General features: G+C 36.7%; 1 protein-coding gene across 5 annotated transcripts in view; it reads right to left on the bottom strand.

The window, feature by feature from the left end:
- Positions 1-1,300: 1,300 nt before the first annotated feature.
- The window catches only part of LOC135204044 (choline transporter-like protein 1), a 111,470-nt gene continuing 92,111 nt past the window's right edge, over positions 1,301-20,659 (bottom strand). For 2 of the 5 annotated variants that reach the window (XM_064233994.1, XM_064233995.1), the window contains 15 exons: positions 18,093-18,209; positions 17,504-17,646; positions 14,950-15,045; positions 13,480-13,686; positions 12,606-12,825; positions 12,314-12,433; positions 11,149-11,271; positions 9,904-10,010; positions 9,588-9,714; positions 9,084-9,210; positions 8,748-8,914; positions 6,398-6,493; positions 5,443-5,535; positions 3,605-3,712; positions 1,301-2,757 (listed from right to left, as the gene is read on the bottom strand). In XM_064233994.1, coding sequence (XP_064090064.1) covers positions 2,620-2,757; positions 3,605-3,712; positions 5,443-5,535; positions 6,398-6,493; positions 8,748-8,914; positions 9,084-9,210; positions 9,588-9,714; positions 9,904-10,010; positions 11,149-11,271; positions 12,314-12,433; positions 12,606-12,825; positions 13,480-13,686; positions 14,950-15,045; positions 17,504-17,646; positions 18,093-18,209 — 1,989 coding nt within the window. In that variant the 3' untranslated portion in view covers positions 1,301-2,619. Of the gene's footprint in view, positions 2,758-3,604; positions 3,713-5,442; positions 5,536-6,397; positions 6,494-8,747; positions 8,915-9,083; positions 9,211-9,587; positions 9,715-9,903; positions 10,011-11,148; positions 11,272-12,313; positions 12,434-12,605; positions 12,826-13,479; positions 13,687-14,949; positions 15,046-17,503; positions 17,647-18,092; positions 18,210-20,040; positions 20,188-20,659 lie in introns of those variants that run through there. The other 3 variants (XM_064233996.1, XM_064233998.1, XM_064233997.1) reach the window with 3 other exon arrangements.

Raw genomic sequence — 20,659 nt, 5'->3', positions numbered from 1 at the left:
GTTTAAAGCTAACCAGAAGAGGCAATTTTCACCACAGTTAAATCACAAAAGAGAAGGGGCCGATATGTAATATATTACAAGAATTCGCTAGGCAATTTCATACACACAAGTTTACACAAATTCAGCCTCTTCGTTGAAGTACGTAATGTTTAGGAATCCACAAGAAGCAGTGGAATCCTCGGGAATTTCAATAAATGGAAACGGGTAATATCTAGATCGTCAGCTTGGCGAATGCTAGGCTCCATTCCGTTATGACAAATCGTATGTTTACGGTTTTATAAAAGATCAAAATTACATTCATTTTTGTACTACCAGAGAAAAATAATTCAATTGCCTTTAATTTTTCACTCAAGTGTCGCTTTCATAACAGGAACTGAGCATTTAAGTGGACAAAATTATGACCAAAATTCTTCCTCAAGGAAAACAAACTGAACATTTAAAGAGTGATTGTATATTGCTATAAAACATAAAACTAAATATTTCAAATGACGCACAATACATCAATTTGTTCCACAAATACAGTAAATATAGTTATCACAATTACTTATGTAAAAATCAGGTTATTCAGGTACAAATTCAGCACTGGCTACTTTGAGATGTACAGATATTACTACATATACGTACGTACGGTCTGACAGTATACACAGTATATCATTACGTGACATATACTTTAATATAAGCCACATCAAAGAAAAATTTCTGTTGTTTCCATCAATTTCCAGATTAAATTTTATTCAGGCCACTGATATAACATATTACATATATATATATATATATATATATATATAATATATATATATATATATATATATATATATATATATATAATCATGAGAACGAAACACGATATGAAAATATGCACAGTGTATATGGCCACACAGAAAGTGCACAAAAGGAGTGGCAAGTTCCTATGCCTTTCAGGCATTCTCAAGCAAACCATACCCAACAGAAGGTAAACTCCGTTTTACGAAAAAACATCTAACATTAAAGGTATATGAAACCATTCCAGTGTACACAAAGGTTATCTGAAGATCATCCTCAAATGTAACGGCCTTTGTATGCATTAAAATGGCTTTGTATACCTTTAAACTTATTTTTTTTAAACCTAGTTCCTTTCTTATTTTTATTTACATAGTTTGTTTTAAACCCTCAGGGGCAAAAGATCTTGCACTCTGTTGTGTCTTTGGCTGTAGGCAGACTGTACTAGTATTATATATATATATATATATATATATATATATATATATATATATATATATATATATATATATATATATATATATATATAAATATATATATATATATATATATATATGCGTGTGTTGTGTTGTTTATTATTATTATTTAAGTTAAACAGTAATGTAGAAAAAAAAAAAAACCACACTTGTAAGCTAAAATAGTTATTTCATTTTAAAACTAAGCATGCATTAACGCATGTGCTATCACAGATAGAATACACTGATCTCAACCAGGACACGAAAGTGTCTTCAACAGTGCAATAAACAACAACACGCTTAAAATATTTCTTGGGATCACGGAGAGAGAGAGAGAGAGAGAGAGAGAGAGAGAGAGAGAGAGAGAGAGAGAGAGAGAGAGAGAGAGAGAGAGAGAGGACGAGATCATTCGACGACCATATTTTAACATGCCGACGAAATATTTTCCTTTACAGAAGACAAGAAGAACTCCCACGCTTTTCTTGAATATGAGTCGTCGCACAGGCTTCTGTTACGATATATTACTTTCTACTCTGAAAACATGACGATTCCAAGATGGTTGTCAATGAAATTGTTAAATAAATGAAAACATCCACGTTTCATTGCGTCCTATACTCATTTCTAAGCACTTTTGTCCTCTATGGTATATATATAGAATTATACATAAGCATTCAAACAGAGAGAGAGAGAGAGAAATACTACTTTACCATCATCACAGACTAGGCCATACGTGTAAAATACTTGTTGTAATGTTTTGTTTGTAAGTACAATAGACACATTTTCCATATGCTGTTGTGATTCGTGCTTGTGTGCATGTGCATAAGCTTCCTGGTTAAATGTACTTGTTTGTACGTGAGTACCTGTTTGCCTGGTAAGTATACTTAAAAGGAACCGTTAACATCACACCAACATCACCTACTAGCTATTGACTGTGTCTGCCTAATGGGTCTTTTTGTTTATTTATATCTGTACTTGGACTAGTATTCAGAGGGAATTCATTACCATTGCAAACTCTTCAGCCTTATTTCCGCATAATGAATCCCTCTTTGTTAAAAAAAAAAAGAAGTAACAAAATACCCGCCCTCAAAGGGAATCTTTTCACAACCATCATTAAAGTTCATATGTAATATAAAAAATTAATTTTTCAAAAGTTTCTTAATAAACTAAACTTTTGGTGGAATTCAAACCACAATTTTAAAAAACAATAAGCACTTTTTGGTGTCAATTGTGACTTGAATCCATATCTAAATCTATTTACAGTATGACATAAATATAACTCAAATCAGACCCAATTTGGACCACAATTCTTAAAAGAAAGAGAATTGCCCATTTTATGACATTCAAAAGATGCACTCCCTACATCCCATTCTTGAGAAACCACTATTTACAAAGCACAGTCGGTCATCTACTGGCCAGGTGGTGTAAGGAAGTGCGAAGGTGATGGTGGGATAGAGTTGGCAGGATAGGCAGGATGGAGGGGTGTCATTCCTCCATGGACGTATCCTGGAGGACGCTGAGGGGGCGGCTGAGCCACGGGAATGCCCTGAAATAGGAGGATGGAGAAGGATCTTGAAAAGTCCAGCTACATGATTTCGAGTGGCACCCCGGGGCATAATAGGTTAGGTTCTAACGCCGGGGACGATTACTAGGCTTAACTCTACAGCTGTGAATTGCTTTCGAGATAAGCTTCGTGCCCACACTGTTGCCGTTTGCAGTTCCTAAGTAGAGTACACTACACAGTAGTTCCTAAAGTATCTTAATTTTACACGGTACAGGAGTGCCTATGTACTTACCTTAGCCAACAATTGAAGTTATGTAATTATCACAGACAAACGCTAAACCCGATCCGCATTTTCTTTAATCGTTGTTCCTTGTGTTCAGACGCTCTAGTATTACATAAACTTTTCTAAATATATTCACACATCGTTTTGGTTTCGAAAAACGCCGTTCTTTTGTAAGTAAGAACGCTTGACGCTGCACTTCATTTTCCAATGAACTCAGAGTAACTCAAATACCACTTAATGTTTAGTTCTTTCTATCTATTTTCATCTGGAAGAATGTAGCGGACAGCACGTTCTTCTTGTGACAATCATCTCAGAATCGACAGTAATCAGGTTAAATTAAATCTACTAGTTTAATATCAAGATTAAAACAATTATGACTTACAAACTACACAAACAATGCAGCATAGTATATCTTTTCAATCAGGAGCTGATGGATGCCAAAATGTCCCATTCCCTTGAACGTAAAAAAGAAAACCAACTTTCCTTTCGACAACGAACGTTAACAATCGTGTCCTTTAACGCTTAACGTAAAATAAAGCTTCCTTTTGATCTTGAATTAAAAGAAAAAATCCTTCGAGCGCGAACGTTTCTCGTCTCTTAACTTACGTAGACGTTGTTCGGTTGGACAACATTTGTGGTCCAGGCTTGCTGCTGCTGTTCCTTTTCGCGGACTTCTAAGGCTTCTATGGCTTTCTTGCTGTTCTCGACGAGTTTCTGCAGCAAGAGGAAATGAAGCTTAGTCTCACATAGCAGTCCAATTTATGACTAAATCTATCCCATACAACGACAGCTTATAAAAGAACTAACAGATTTGGAATGTGCCAAGACCTAAACCGTAATAATAATTTACTGAAAGCGATAGATTATGTAGTAATTTGTAAATGGGAAAGTGTCTGATTTTCATGGACGTTTAAAATCTTTGTGGATGGAATGGTGAGAGAAACTACAGAAAGTCCAGCAGGTGAAAGTGAATGTTTGTGTCGTAAAGAAGCAGAGAGGATAGGTTGGAATGAATCTACTTAACAGCTAAATATATTTATCTGTCCAATCTTCATAGGAACTAAGACTTTTTCAGTTTTAATGTATGGCTTGTCTTATATGTATTCATAGAAACTTTAGTCAGACTACAGTATGTTTTACATTATATATAATAAATATCTGCACCCAAGTTATAAGATGATATGGTAATATAAGAGTGGGTCCAGACAGCGAGCCCAAACTCCAGGGACGTCAAGTACCATCCCATAGTATACAGATATATTTGTTAAGAGTTATATCTGCATCATATATATAGACTCAGCTCTACGTAGCATAGAATGCTTTTCACTTCAACAAAACAAAAAGGAGGGATGGATGGCTGGGTTGGTGGGTGAAATGGAATATAATATTTAGGCCAAAGGACAAGTGCTGGATCTATGAAGTCACTCAGCGCTGAAATGGAAATTTAGAGTAAAAAAAAAAAAAAAAAAAAAAACGTTTTCAATGTGTAACTATAGGAAAACCTCGCAGTTGCACTACGAAACCATTGATAGGAGAGGGTGCACTAATTGGATACCCGATTACACGTGTGGCTTATATTGATCTACTTGTTCGGTCATGGGTTTTCTATTGATAGTTGTAGAGAAGAGTGTTCTCGGGTAACACTTGAGGGGAGGGGGCTGTTGCATGGAATACATAACTTCTGTGGACCAAAGCCTATGTGTAGTCTGGGGCACAGTCAATAATGTTAGCTGTGTTGGTTAATTTCTGCTTTGCAAGGTGTTGCAATGAGAGTGACACTAGTGTTTAAGAATGGATCCCTCCTGTATCATGAGAGGGATTTCGAAAGTTGGGTAGATGCCATCTCCATAAGAGTAGCCTAATCCCATGGAATATATGGAGATATGTAATGTTATTCTGTCTTGGTTCTTGTAGTAAATAAAAGTTTAACATGTTGGGTGTAGTTGGAGGGAGTAAATGTTCCCTTTGCTGATACGTTGAAGGGAGGTCTTGCCTTGGCATTAACTCTGATACAGGAAACCCTGACAGTACCTTAACCTCACCCCAATCCAATGTGGGTGAGTTCGATTCTCCCCACCAGCTGGTGCTTTGAGTCACTGGATCTAACAGACAAGCTTACTTAAAGTGTGCAAAAAGCAATTAAAAAGACCATAGCATCTACAACAAATAGCTACTTATATATCTGCTAAAAGTGATGAGTGATATACGTATATACTATCCTGACCAGTGTCGGCTTCATTAATTGGTAAACCACTTTTAGAGGACTGATATGAATTTCCACCACTTTGTATCAGCCGTATGAAGATGGCCTAACAATAAAGCCGTCACCGATCAGACTTCTCTATGAAATTTGCGCTGTCAAGCCAAGTACGGGAAAGGGAAATATCTACAGTAATTTTCTGCCGACTTTCCTGAGAAAGTCGGTAGAAGTCATAGTCTCTTACCATCAGTCCCTTGCTCATGAAGTACGGCTTTTGAAGACCATCGTTCATCTCGCAGTCTTCACAGAAACAAATGAACAGAGCGTCTATCGTCATCTGTAAAAGATTAATAATATAGAAGTAAATAATCCGATGATAATACTATAGTATGTTATGGGCTTATCACCCTAAAAAAAATTCCCTTTTTTATTTTTCTTCTTTCTTTTCGCTTGACCTTGATCATATATAATAGTAATACCGGAATGTTTACAGAAACAAAGGATTCCAAAAACTATCAAAATTTTTGAGCCAAGGAACTATTCAAGAAACGATGAAAAAATATAAAAAGGAAATGCTAAATATAAATAGAATATTAAATACTTGTATTTTACTTTTTTAGATAAAAAAAAAAAAACTACTCATTAGGCCTTGCCTATACCTCTGCCCAAAGCCCCAAACTTTTCACCTCTGTAGTGCTAGTCTGAAAACTGGTGCTCGGACTTTCCATTCTTCTCATAAAGTTTACTATACTCCAGGTACAACGGATTAGACAGTGCTAAATGTTATTTACACGATAAATGCTTTAAGAATCAAAGGACGTTAAGTGACAATGATGTAAAATATTAAAATTTTTGGGTTACGTCGCTCATGGCATTTTCGCACTTGTCAAAGAAAACTTGGGTTAAGTTTATGGGTACCTACGCTAATTGCACTGGGCAAGGTTTTTCATCTACGGAAAACCATTTAAGTCAACAAGTAATCCTTAGGAGTTATATCCCAATGAATTATCCTTTTTTTTTATTTTATTCACTTCAGTTTTCTTACGCAAATGACATGTGATGAAATATTAATTTATTACAATGAAATGAAAAGTATTCAAGCAAATATCATTTACGACTGGCGAGAACCTAATGTGATTAGTAAGACACATCGGTGATGCTTACAAGAGAGAGAGAGAGAGAGAGAGAGAGAGACTCACCTCATAAACGGAGATGAAGCAGTGGGCGATGAAGAACGTGAACAAACCTGCCAAGAGAACTGGCACCCACGCGTAGGTGACGACTCCGTTTAAAGTCTGTGGGAAATGAAATAAATATGATATATTTACTGTCACAAGTACACATGGGCACCCGCACGTAAGGGCAAGTTGGCGGGGGGACACTCCCCCCCCCCCCTGTTGAAATCCTGTGACCACAGGATTAACTTGAAAAAAAAATTACATTTAACTATATCACTTTGTTTTCCTTCTATTCTACAGCATATTCTTCCAGTTTAAGTAAATAAAGGTATCCTTATTATCATATTGTATATAACAGTTATTCTTTCGAGAACTACTTGAGAAAATAGTCAATGTAACTTTCTATATTTTTTCTTTACCACATCTTGCTTCACTGAAATTATCGGCATCGCAAAAGTTTTATATATATATATATATATATATATATATATATATATATATATATATATATGTGTGTGTGTGTGTGTGTGTGTGTGTTGTTGTGTACAGTCACAATGCCCTCTTAACTTCTCAAATTCTTTACTCTTTTCTGGATACGCTTGTCACTACAAAGTCTTAAGCTCCAACTTTTAAACACACACACGCACACACGTACACACACACACCACACACACACACACATATATATATTATATCTATATATATATATATATATATATATATAAGTGTTTGTCTGCTTGATGCCGGAAACTATTCCTGTATGTGCGTGTTAAGATTTACCCCCTTCCCCCCTCCCCCCTTGGAAAATATGCTGCAGGCGCCAATGAAAGTACACACACACCTAAATATTTCTTCACAAAAATCGAATTTCATATATATATATATATATATATATATATAATATATATATATATATATTATAGAATCTACTGGTCCTTTTCACCAGATACATATGTAATTGTAAAAGCCACAATGCCCTCTTTAACTTCTCAAATTCTTTGCTCTTTTTTGGAAACACTTTTCACTACAAAGCCTTGAGATCCAACTTCAAAGAAATATGAAGAAATCATGATATCACTTGGCGTGAAACGAACCCGCAATATCATAATCACGAGGTTTACCTTGCCGACCAAAATCCAAGTAAGAAAGCGAGTGAAAACCGGGACTTGGAACAAGTACTTTCTTAGTTTATTCTACATTTTCAAGTGGAAAATATAGAATAAACTACGGAAGTACTTGATCCAAGACCCCGTTTTCAGTCACCTTCTTCCATGGATTTTATGATAACCTCAAGCACATGGACCTTAGTGCTATATTGAATATATATATATATATATATATATATATATATATATATATATATATATATATATATATATATATATATATGATTTCTTTGGGAAAAAAGTAGCGAATTTTGTAACACCTTACACACTGTTGTATTATTGTACTAATTTCGACTGAACGTTCACAGCTTAACTAGAAATGACACAACACTATGAACAAAACGCAAAATAAATAGCTAAGTAAAACTTTACCTTTTTTGTGACAGAGATTTAGCACCGTTTCCACCAAGCTTGAATTAGTCGGTGTTTAGAAAGCATATACTGATGCTTGTAAAATCACTTGAAAAATGAGAGGATTATACTGTAATCAATGTACATTTTTTATCATGATGTTGCTTCATTCGAACTTATCTTTTCCTCTTAACTAGTGGATTACTATGGCGCCAAGTAATATTATTGCTTATAATATACAACTTCAGTCACATATATGTCATTCAGCATCCACTTTTTCGTTAGAGAGCACGAAAGAACTTTTCCCTCTCTTCCACACTTATTCCCTATTCCAGGATGTTGGTGTTTAATAAATTCCTCATCTACATGTAACCACAGTCTCAACTTTTCATCTAATAACAAAAGTCTGAAAGTCAAGATAGTAGTAGTAGTAGTGGAAAATATTCATCTGGTTTGCCAACGATTGTGTTTGCATATATGGAGAAGGAGAACCAATCTGATAATGTATCACTGACGCACGGTCTATTTTGACACAACTGTTATCACACAAATTACAGCTATTTCCTTATCTACTTAGATATCTATCAAACCGCTTATTTATTTGACAAATTAATATGTGTGCCTACCCACTCCGGGCTAACCGCTCTTCTCACATGCCCCGTCCACACGGTCGAGCTTTGCTCGACGAACTCTGTTCGATGTGACGTCAGAAGCGGAGAAACAGTGGCTAAGGTTCTGACTTTAACCACTTCTGACCTCATATCGAACAAAGTTCGTCGGACAAAGCTCGACCGTGTGGACGGGGCTTTACACTTAACTATTGTTAATTTGTCTTTTCAGACAATCAAGTTTACCTTCATAATTTCAATGCCGATGAAGACAGTTGGAACGACCACAGCGACTTTTGCCAAGAAGAGGACGAATGACCCGATGTAATTAATCGCCATTATTCTAAAGGCGTTGCTGACAATCACGTTGAATGCCTTCTGGGCGGCTTTGCAGAAGCTGTACCCATAAATGGCTGGAGGAGAGACGAGAGGGCGTCATTTTTTAATCAAAGGACTATTCATGAATAGAATTTTGCGCATTTTTCATTGTATGTTGAATTATCCAGTAGAGGTTGGGCACAGGTTTGTATATAAAAGATACAACAAGCAGCCAGTTCATGAAAGTACAGAGTAGTATCTAACCTATCTCGATGTAGGCGTTGCGACTCAGGTACTTGAGGAACTTCTCAAAACACCAGAGACAGCACTGGCAACACTTCAGGAGGAATCCACATACGGGATTAGCTCCTCCCAGTCTCTTCTCGAATTTCTGTACAGGAGAGGTATTGCATTATTATCTGACAAACGATCACTGTACACTGTTTCACTGGTGAGGATCAAATCTGATTATCTGATTGTAAACTGCCTGGTGAACTGCAACTGGTAAATACGCACAAGCAATCAATCCTACACAGCCAAAATGCAACTGTAATACATAAGCACCTAGGGCTGTGTAGTGACTTCAGTTCAACCGGTAAAAATGTCTCACAATGAATTATTAAATTATGGTGCGAAGTCCCAAAAATTACGAGGAATTACAGTTTTCTCTAAGTTCATATTTTTTCAATGACCAACACCTCATATGCAAGTACATGTACTCTACTCATAATGTCTCAGTTACTTAAAAAGATGTAATTAGTGACTGACCTTAAGTAAGAACCGTATCATTTTCATGATGGCAATGATGAGAGAGCCGATTGCGATGGACCCCAGGTGATACAAATACATCCTCTTCATAGAAGTGGCGATTGGCCATCCTAGCTTCTTCTTGTCCCTGAGAGGGAAGGCAGAGGAAGAAAGCACCATTAAGTCAAATTCTGTTTGATAACAATAATAATAACCTTATAACACTTTCAAGCCACGATTTATTTTACTGACTGTTGTTCATACGTTTTAGCAGCAATGACCACTATGAAAGCTCTGTGGAAAATCTCATAAAGGAAGGTCTTGATGCTCTACTGACCTTGCAAAATACCACAGTGCCACAGCTCCAGCTATCGTCAGGTCCTGGCAATGAAGGACGAACTGGGAGACCCAAAAGAATGCGAACAGGTGATACCATCTCATCCCCTGGAAGGAGTAAGAGGAATAGCATGTACATAGATCTGCACAAACATGTGTCACACAAAAGGGTACATGTACACATACATTCACAGACGAAACACAGACACTAGCAAAAGGTAATGACAACTTGCAACCCTCTGGCAAGGCCACTTGCATAGTTACTCAAAACACTATGAGCATTAATCCTTTCTTTTACTAAAACTGTACAATAATGTTGTTAGCGTAGTTAGCCAAACACTGAATATACAGGTGCAATTTGCATGGTTAGCCAGCTAATGTATGGCATTTACCCCTTCTTTCGTAAACAACAGGAGCTGGCCGTTTTCTGCGATTAATTATCACCATGATAACTAAAATAGAAATATACAAAAATTGTAGATCCCGGCAGACAAATTAAACCCTCCCCCCCCCTCACACAAAATCACCTCGAAAGTCTGTAATCTTACACGCACGTACATATAAGTCAACAAACAATTGTGACAAACATCTTGGCTTATCAAACATTTATCTTTTTCAGTACATTCACAGACACATACTACAGCTGGCGCAAAAGTTGAATCTACATAACTTATCACTTCCAGTTCATCTACAGTTAAGAGAGACAGAAGGTATTCGACAATTATTGTATATATCATGTTACCGCCTTCAGATACATAATATACTCAAATCTATAGCTTTTTTTCAGGCACTATCTTTGAGTTACGTTTTTCTGGTCCCAGTTGGTATCTAACAAATCAACGCTGCAAAAATTAACCATGAACCATCTTGTTCATATCAACTTGCATGCTGGCACAATCATTCTTGCGCCGTTGTGCATGCATGAACCTACATGATTTACTTAGCGGCTTCATAATTTGTTATGACTACTTTTAAAATCAAATCAAATATATAATAATATATATTATTATATATATATATTATATATATATGTATATTATGATATAATATATATATATTATATATAGATACATACATACATACTACAAACATACATACATACATACATATATACACATACACACACACGCACACACAAACACATATATATATATACATATATATATATGTATATATATTTTATATAATATATATATATATATATATATATATATATATATATATATATATATACACAATAACTTACGAGTATGAGGTCTGGAATGACGAAGTGGATCGTCTGGCCAACTCTCTGAGGCACTCCTGACGCCTCGATGAAAAAGACTCCGTATACGAAGGCGCCACAGATCACCACCAACCAAATGCATGTCTGAGGAGGATAGAAGACTTACTTAGTTTTCTCTCTTGTAGTGAGGAAAAGGCTTACTTTTTACTTAATGGTATGAGGAAAAATACCTCGTTTACTCCTCTTGTGCAGGGAAAAGACTTACACTTGTCGCTCTTAGTGAGGAAAAGAAATGGTTTCTTTCTTGGAGAGGAGGTTAAAAAGTTAAAAATAAAAGGTCAGATGAGGTTACAATAAGATGACGCTGCTTGTGTCTGTGAAAGATTATAAAGATTATATATATATATATATATATATATATATATATATATATATATATGCTATATAGCTTTATATATATATGTGTGTGTGTGTGTGTGTGTATAATTAGGTTATATTAGCCTTAAGAATCCTGCAGTTGTTAAACAAAATGTGGCAGTACGGTCCAAAAGGACGAACTGTCTAGAGGGTTTGAGACTATTAATCAAATGGACGCGTGATTCAGAATACATATAATACTTTCTGGCAAACCTCAATCCAACACGAATATTCGATTCAAACACAGGCCCGTGTGTAGAACTTTCTTCAAAGAAAACCTTTTGGAATAAAAAAAAAAAAGGAGTAACGGAAGGCAGTAGGCTAAGGAGGAAATAAATGGACAAAATACTTTCCGCAATGATCTTTTTATGAACTTCCACTCTTTTTAGTAATTTTCAGTCACCCTCTTCTATAACAAATATCCTAGGACTTTCATGGAACTTGTTATATACCATATTTTCTAAAACTTGCTAACTCTTCTTAAATTTTTCTAACTTCCTAGCTGTTTTTCTTAAATTTTTCTAATTTTCTAGCTGTTTTTATTAAATTTGCTAACTTCCTAGCTGTTTTTCTTAATTTTTCTAACTTCCTAGCTGCTTTTCTTAAATTTTTCTAACTTCCTAGCTGCCTTTCTTAATTTTTTTTTTAACTTCCTAGCTGTTTTTCTTAAACTTTTCTCTCTCGTATAGACTTGAACTGATGACATGAGTTGTGTTTTTGTTTTGTTTAATTAGATTTCTTCATTGACCAAGAGAGTAACCAAACTGACCCAGACTGGCTGAAGGAGCAGCAACGGCATGGAAGCAATGGCCTTTCCTGCCTCCTTGAAAAGAGCAATCACCAGCTTGATCCTTTTCCTCATAGCAATCAGGAGAAGGATGGTCAGCACCTGCCGAGGAAATAGATCTCATCAGTACTATGTAAATCCACCAGTCGTACTAAACAGATATTCACTGTTGCTTTGAAAGGGAACAACTGACAAGCCAAACCAAAATTTCTGGATCTAAATGAGTTGTAACTGATCGGTGGAGCGAAAGTTATAGTAACACTCATGATCTTACAGTGAATATAGAAACGACGATAGCGCCAACCAGGAACCCGGTGAGCTGTTTCTTCATGAGTTCCTTTTCGTAGTCGGAGTACTTTCCACTGGTGTCCTTCTGCATCTTCTCGACTTCCTTGGACCTGAAGTGCCAACTGACCCAGAGATAGATGGTGGCTGCGATACTTCCCAGGATGATGATCGCCACTGTCAGCCATACTACGAATCCCGCCAGAAATCTGCGTAGAAAAAAAAAAACTCGTTTAGTTTTGAAAAGTAGGCATCAGATTTCGGTTAAGGAAATTCTTGGCTATGCAAAGATAAAGAGGCATTTCTTTTTTAGGCCTCAGACGCATGATTTCATTTCAATCTACTTCATTTGTAATAAGTGTTGTACTCAAGTCTCTTCTCCTTCAATCCCGTATGCGATGCCAGTAGAAATGCTAATCAATTAATCAACTGACGTTCTTCAACTACGGAACCCAAACCTCCTTAAGGTTTATTCAACAATTTTTTTCATCCTTCATCATCTAACTTCTTTTTATTCCTCTCTAGAGAAATTAAGGAAAGTTCACATCAGTGTGAATAGTTCGATATCTCCGTCTAAAGCAGCTAAATGCGTAGAGCAACATACGCCTGTGAATCATGCCTATGGATTATTGCTACACATGAACGCTTGGTATATCAAGCTATCATCTGTTCTTGAGGAACGATCTTGATGACTTAATACATAACTTTAACAGGACTGCCCTTCTGTCTTCAGCATTTATCGTCATCATAAAGTTCTCAAGCTCTACAAACACCTTATCCACCCACTTACGGAGTAAAGTTGACAGACAGACAGAAAGATAGATATGGCATGGTCAGGAGTAGTGTCTTCAATAAAGTCTTACCTAAGCATCGCCGTAATGATGATAGCAAAGGCTAGACCGATGAGACACATGTACACAATCTCCCGCCACGACGCCGCTAAATCTTTGCCTACATCTCTGAAGAAGTTTCCGGCGCTGACGCCAAAGATGGCCCTCGTGATCTCCTCGGTCTTGTTCGATGCTACGTCGAGTCGCACTGGGATGCACCGGAAGGCGATCTGCGTCGATCTGTGGGAAAAGAAGAGGAAATGTCATGATTTCGTGGGTGACTTTTCTCCTATGGGATGATGGCTCCACTTGCAGTGCGTCCAGGCCTGCATTCTGTCAGTAAGATTCAAGGTTTTTCTTCTTTCCTTTTCTTTTCTTTTCAGTCTCTCTGACATCAACTGCTCATTTTATTACATAAATTTCTGTAGCCTTTTAGCTCTCTTCTATAGCTTTGTCTTACTCTAAAGGCGCTCTCATACGGACGATTTTATATATTTATTTTTTATATTTTTTTCTTTATAAATTTATTTATTTATTGCATCAAGTACCACCAATATTAGTAGCTACCAAAAAGTATTTTGGTGTCACAAGTTCCCAATCGTTTGTTACGGTGAAGATGAGTTTTTCTTTCCAAAAGAAGAAGTCAGCATGCATTCAACCAAACGATATCATCCGTTTCGTAAATAATTTTATCAATTAGAACGTTATACTTGCAGAATAGGTCCTTTGAACATACTCCGAGTAGTATATCTAAAGGGCCGTGCTCGTACGGAAGATGCTGGCTTTCAGTAACATCACAAGCATAGGTTAAAATTCCACACATACCACCAAAAAAAAAAAAAAAAAAAAAAAAAAACGACAGCCTTCTTAATCAATTCCCACCTGAATTTAAGGCGTTTCTCCAAAAAGTGAAAAGGTACAGAGAAGTTAAGAACTCATATAATATATATACAGTATACATATATACAGAGAGAGAGAGAGAGAGAAGAGAATGAGAGAGAGAGATGAGAGATTGGAGAGAAGAGAGTGAGAGCGAGAGAGAGAGAGGAGAGAGAGCGATAGAGAGAGAGAGAGAGAGAGAGAGAGAGAGAGAGAGAGAAGCAAGCATTTAATGTACAGAAAACACTTAAGATTTTATTTAAACTTTCATATCAAAACGTCTGCATTACGTACGTGTTTAAACACCCTTCCTTCAGTGCAAAGCCAAGCCAATAAAGCATAAACGACACTTGCGAACTCGAGAAGATAAGGATATATGATATATAACTAGATAAATATATATAATATATATATAGATATATATATATATATATATATATATATATATATTTATCTAGTTATATATCATATATATATAGTACATATATGTTGTTAGGTGCACAAAATATCGTGAGATTTTATTTAAACGTTCACATCTGAGGGTCGGCTTTCTGTTTCGTGTTCAAGCATCCTTTTACGGAGTGCAAATCCAAACACAGCACAATTCTTGCAATCGACACTTACGAATTCGAACACTTGGATATACAGGTGGCCCCGTTCGAGGCCTGACCCGTGGCAATAGCGCTGGCGAGGTTGATGACATTCCCCATCCCCATGTATCTGGAGGAGAGAAAGAGAGCGAACGGTTTGGTATACAGAATGGAAAACTGCTTTGGTGAAAGGGAAAGAGAATCCTTTGGCCTATCTCTCTCAACTGATACTCTTTGACCATCAGCGCGTCGCTTTCATTGCATCTTTCGCTTTCTTTGATTCGTCTTGGTTCCTACACCTGGACATCCTGTTCTGGCATAGCTTGTTCCGCGCGAGTGGCCGACAACAATGAATGCTGGGTTAATGTTGCAATAATATGATAATAATAATAATAATGAACCAAGGAACCCTTGTAACGAGGCTATAATATCGAGAATTACAAACCACAGTATTGTTAAAAATATTTATGCACAGATTTATATACGACAAAGAGGGACTTTCAGATATACTCCGTATGAGTAGGACTGCTGAGGCATACGAAGCAGGACCCTAAAGTCTCTCTTTATCATTTTTAACTCTGTGCATAAATATTTCAACACTACTGTGGCTGTTAATTCTTGAATAATAATAATAATAATAATAATAATAATAATAATAATAATAATAATAATAATAATAATAATAATAATAATAATATGCTGGAAGAAAACCTTCATAAATACAGGTTTTATTGAAAATAATGGCTATATCAGCCGCGTTTATCTTATATAGAAGTTTCTCTGTTTTTCTTATTACTGACTTTTCTTCTCTACTCAACTTGGCTATTAAAACGCCAAATGAGGGATCCATTCCAAAAATAGCACGTTTTTAACATGAATCCCCCACTTGCCATTTTAATAGCCAACTTGAGTACAGAAGAAAAGTCAGTAATAAGAAGAATAGAGAAACTTCTATGAAAATAAACACGGCTGAAATAGTTCTTATTTTCAATAATAATAATAATAATAATAATAATAATAATAATAATAATAATAATAATAATAATAATAATAATAATAATAATAATAATAATAATAATAATAATAATAATAATAATAATAATATGGGACACTGAAACCCGACATTTTCATATCAATATGGAAAATTCAGCATATTCTATACTCGGTGCCATTATTAATGCTAGTCTTTAATCATATCTGAGAGATGTACAGAAAAGAAATCGTCTTTTCCAGATGAATAGTGGCAGCCCTCCCTGGACGGGCAGTACTGACAACGTTGGATAAACAAGAGATAGACAGTGATGGAAGAATGAAAAGTAATGAAGAGGTTATTCCTAAGGGATATTGACGACTCTTGATGAATAACAATGCAAGTAAATTATGCTTGATGAATATTGACAACTCTTTGTCAAGAGCTTCATACAACAGCAACCTTACCTCGAAGCTTAAAAATATTTCTTGTGGTGATGTTGACGGATGTTCTACCGTCTATTAAGTTTCAATGCTGGTAAAATAAATGTACACGGAATTCAAATAAAAATCTTATCCAAATGAATATTGCATTTAGGCTAAAGGCCAAGCGCAGTTCCACTATGAATCAATCATCAGGAGAGGGTGGAAAGTAAGACGGAAGAAAGAGAATATGAACCGAGGTACAGTCAAAGGAATGAAAGCGGTTGCAAAGAACCTGAAGTAATGCACTGACAGCACGACCCTCCGCTCCCCCCACGGGGGAAAAAATCTTATCTAAAACTCAAAAGTAGAGTATTTTAGGGAATTCAAAAAAAATCTTATCTAAAACTCAAAAGTAGAGTATTTTAGGGAATTCAAAAAAATCTTATCTAAAACTCAAGAGTAGAGTATTTTAGGGAATTCAAAAAAATCTTATCTAAAACTCAAAAGTAGAGTATTTTAGGGAATTCATTTTTCTGACACTTCCTATAACAAATGACAATCGCGGCATGTGTATGTCTGGTTTTATAGTCTTTTTTCCTAATAGTAATGTCATTCATTCACTCGGGTCTACGTTATTTCTTGATTATCTCTTGTCACCTATTGAAAAAAAAATTAAGGTACTTAATTCAAGTGAATGAATCATTTTCGGTACATTTGTTCGATAGCAGCGTCTTAGCCGGATAATAAATAATAGGAAGTCGAAGCCACAGCCCTTGCTCAGGAAGTGGAAATTAACCTCTCAAAATCACATACACTCGTTCGGAGAGGAAGATGACTCGTCCGTTTGGTCGAAGTTGGTCAGACCAAGGTCTATAGACCTTGGGTCAGACAAGCTGCCATGGGATTTCCTATCCTTCTTAGGCAATCCGAAGTTGCTGTATTAAAAGCAACTGCACTGGCTTTCCGATTAGGTAAGGAGTTCCTCTAATCACAGACACACCTACGAAAAAAACGCACACACACATATACATGTGTGCGTGCTTAGTTTTGTGTGTGTCCTTGTACATATATAGTCAAATCTATATCATCACATTAACATGAAAAAAATAGGCATCAGCAGCTAAAAAAGACAAATAAAAACCTCTGACAAATGTAATCCTTGAAATAAATCCCACACTGCTCTTCACACTTACGGTTTCTGGGAGAAGTCCTGCCCGGAGAGGGGGACCCCTTCGTAGGGGGTGTTCTTCCTGCCGCAGACATTGCCATACTGATCGTTGCCGTGGATCAGTCGTTTTGGGTCAGCTTTCAGCGCTAAGAACACCAAGAAGACAATCTGGTAAAATAAATAAATCAATCATTCGATCAATCAACAGATAACTGAATAAATAAATAGATAGATAGATAGATGCGCAGAATTAGGACGTGTAGCTATTACTGCAATGAAATGAAGGCGTTGGCAACAATAAAAACTTTTGATTCAAATACAAATTTTCATATCTGAAAATCCGGTGCGTCTTTTGTTTTCTTGGGATGAGCCCATCTCTCTTACAATGTAATGCGAAGTTATTTTACACGTCTCTTATATTTCCTAAAGCTGCAATTACAAAAAATAAAATCCTGGTTTAATGCCTGCATATTCGAGAAGACTCATGTTCTATTTATTTAACAAGCGTACTATAAGTAAAGTTGCTAGAACTGTCGAATAAAATATGCAAAGCTTACGGACAGAGAGTGAACTCGAAACAAGAGGTACCACCAACGTTGTAGCAAGTGACTTACCGCCCCGACGACGAAGGCGATGAAGAGGATGAGGAAGATGACATCTCTGCAGCTGCGGTTACTGGTGGGACCTTCGAATTCATTTGGGTTGGGGGGATTCAGAACCCTGCCATTGACCTGAAATTAGGATTCTGTGGTTATATGCATGCTGAGAGTTGTAGGAAGAGGTGATGAGAAGATGAGAGAGAGAGAGAGAGAGAGAGAGAGAGATTCAGAACTTTTTAATTCATTCATCGCTCGTTCTCAAGTTGTGGCAGCCTTGCCTATCCAACGGCACTCTTTAGACATTTCTGAATTGAAGCCCAATAAACCAAAATCAATGTATTGTAAACTTAACTTCCCTTCTAAAGGTCGATATTAAACCATGACCTGGAGCTTTAGGTTATTACAGTCCCAGAAAACCGCGTATTAGACCCGGATATGGGACATCAGCCTAAATGCCCCATACACTGGACAATTGTCTGAACGATTGTCTGAACGACTGTCTGTATCGTTCGCAAAAACACTGTGTATGGGCTTGTCTGAATGCAAAAGTGGGCAGAGCTTCGTGTCTGAACGATCTCAGCTGAAATCTGTCACGAACAGGTTGCTGGCTTGCGACAAAGTCTGCCATACACAGATCGTTCAATGTAGGGGTTTGTCTGCCGTTATAATGCTATCGCGCGCTTCTCTTCTAGAGATGATGCCATGTCTTCTCGAGACAAAATCTTTGTTCAGACTGAAATCGGTGGGGAGATCGTTCATACTGTATAAATAGTGTGTGTGTGTGGGTCGATAACGACAATCGTTCAGACAATCGTTCAGTGTATGGAGACCCTAAGGTTAGTGCTAACGAAAGGAAGATAGACTTCGTATATGTCTGGGGTGCCCAATGGAGCTGTGACATATCTTCTAAAATATTTTTAGTTCTATTCCCATATCTCACGTAAGATTCGGGGAGAAAGTATAAAAGAAAAAAAACTTCTTTTCTTGCTATAGTTATTGAAATGAAACGCTCATTAAAACCGGTTTGCAGAGTACTGCCATCCCCTGTGATAGATTTGCGAGACTGAATTTTTCATGAAGAGGCCCCAAATGAAATTTATGTCTCTTTCTTAGAAGTGTTTGTCCAACTTCACTTCCTGGTTCCCCACTGCCTCCTTTACAAATACACTAAACCTAAGGGTGGCCAAGTATTGAGAGAGTCTAAAAGGAACGCTACTTGTTGTTCACGAGCGCTCGCGTGATGTAAATATCGATGAACCCAGTTTGTTCCAATGCAGGTATCTACAACCAAGTGGAGGGGATTTTTATTAGTAAATACAACGAATGAATTTAAGTGAAAGCAAACTGTTGTTGAATCGCAGGAAGTCTGTGATAGAAATATCATCTGTGACTGTGACAGATATAATAATTCAACAATTTACAGATTGCAGAAATTGTACGATTTTATACATAAACAGACAGACACAAACATACAGTCTCTCTCTCTCTCTCTCTCTCTCTCTCTCTCTCTCTCTCTCTCTCTCTCTCTCTCTCTTTTGTGTTTGCGCGCGTAAGCAAAGACTGTATTGTTGTCAAAGACGATTAAGGCTCATACGCATATCATGACAAATTTCCAGCTGACAGAGAATCGATGGATCTAGGAATGTTTCACGCATTCCGCTCGTTCTTCTATTTATAAGCGTTAGTTCGAAGAGGTTCCACTAACAGCAATTCATCAATATAATAATAATAATAATAATAATAATAATAATAATAATAATAATAATAATAATAATAATAATAATAATAATAATAATAATTCTATGTTAAAGTGTCTTCGACGATGTACTGTCGGACACCTAAAATATTTTTCGTGTATACAGTGAAGAATACTATGGGTTGCGAGAATGAATAGAATCTTTTGTCGGCGAGAAAACTGCCTCCTAAATACACTGAGAAAAGAGAAAGATATAATCGTACGTACCTCTTCAGATACATTAGGATCTACCTTTTCAGACATTTAATAGATTTCCTATTCAAGTTCATCCTGAATCGCCTCGGAGTAAGAGCCACATCGCACGAATATAAAGAACGAGTCTGGCGCTCGGACACACTCCTGCTGGTTAAGGAGCCGACCGAATACTAAATTGATTACGAAAGCAAGCAGAGACAAGCAGTAGAAGCTTACGTAACTGGGGGGCCACATTATCTGACATGATTCAGTGGCTCACGCATGCACATTCTTGAGTTCACTCTGAATCATGGTTAATCCAGTTACATAAAACTTCGGTGTTACTCTGTCATCGATTATCCACACTGCCATTCTCTTTGGGCTTTTCTGAATGGTGCAATGTGTGACTCAGTAGAGTTCCTACGACTGTTCCACAATCGAGTGGTTATGGTCGTAGATCAAGTACAGCGAAGCAATTTTTGTTCACTGTCTTATAGTAGGATCGAATGGTCGTTTTTGTCCCCCTTTTAAACCACCGGCCGTTTTCATTTAAGGTCTCTGGCACACAGGCCTAAGCAACCACTATGAAGATCGGTAGTCGCCATGGGTTATCCAGTAGCCATTCAGGTGAAACTACCTACTTCAGCGGCAA

This window comes from Macrobrachium nipponense, chromosome 44, assembly GCF_015104395.2.
Source record: "Macrobrachium nipponense isolate FS-2020 chromosome 44, ASM1510439v2, whole genome shotgun sequence".
Lineage (NCBI taxonomy): Eukaryota > Metazoa > Arthropoda > Malacostraca > Decapoda > Palaemonidae > Macrobrachium > Macrobrachium nipponense.
The sequence above is the reverse complement of the archived record's forward strand: the minus strand, read 5'-3'. Positions and strand labels throughout refer to the sequence as shown.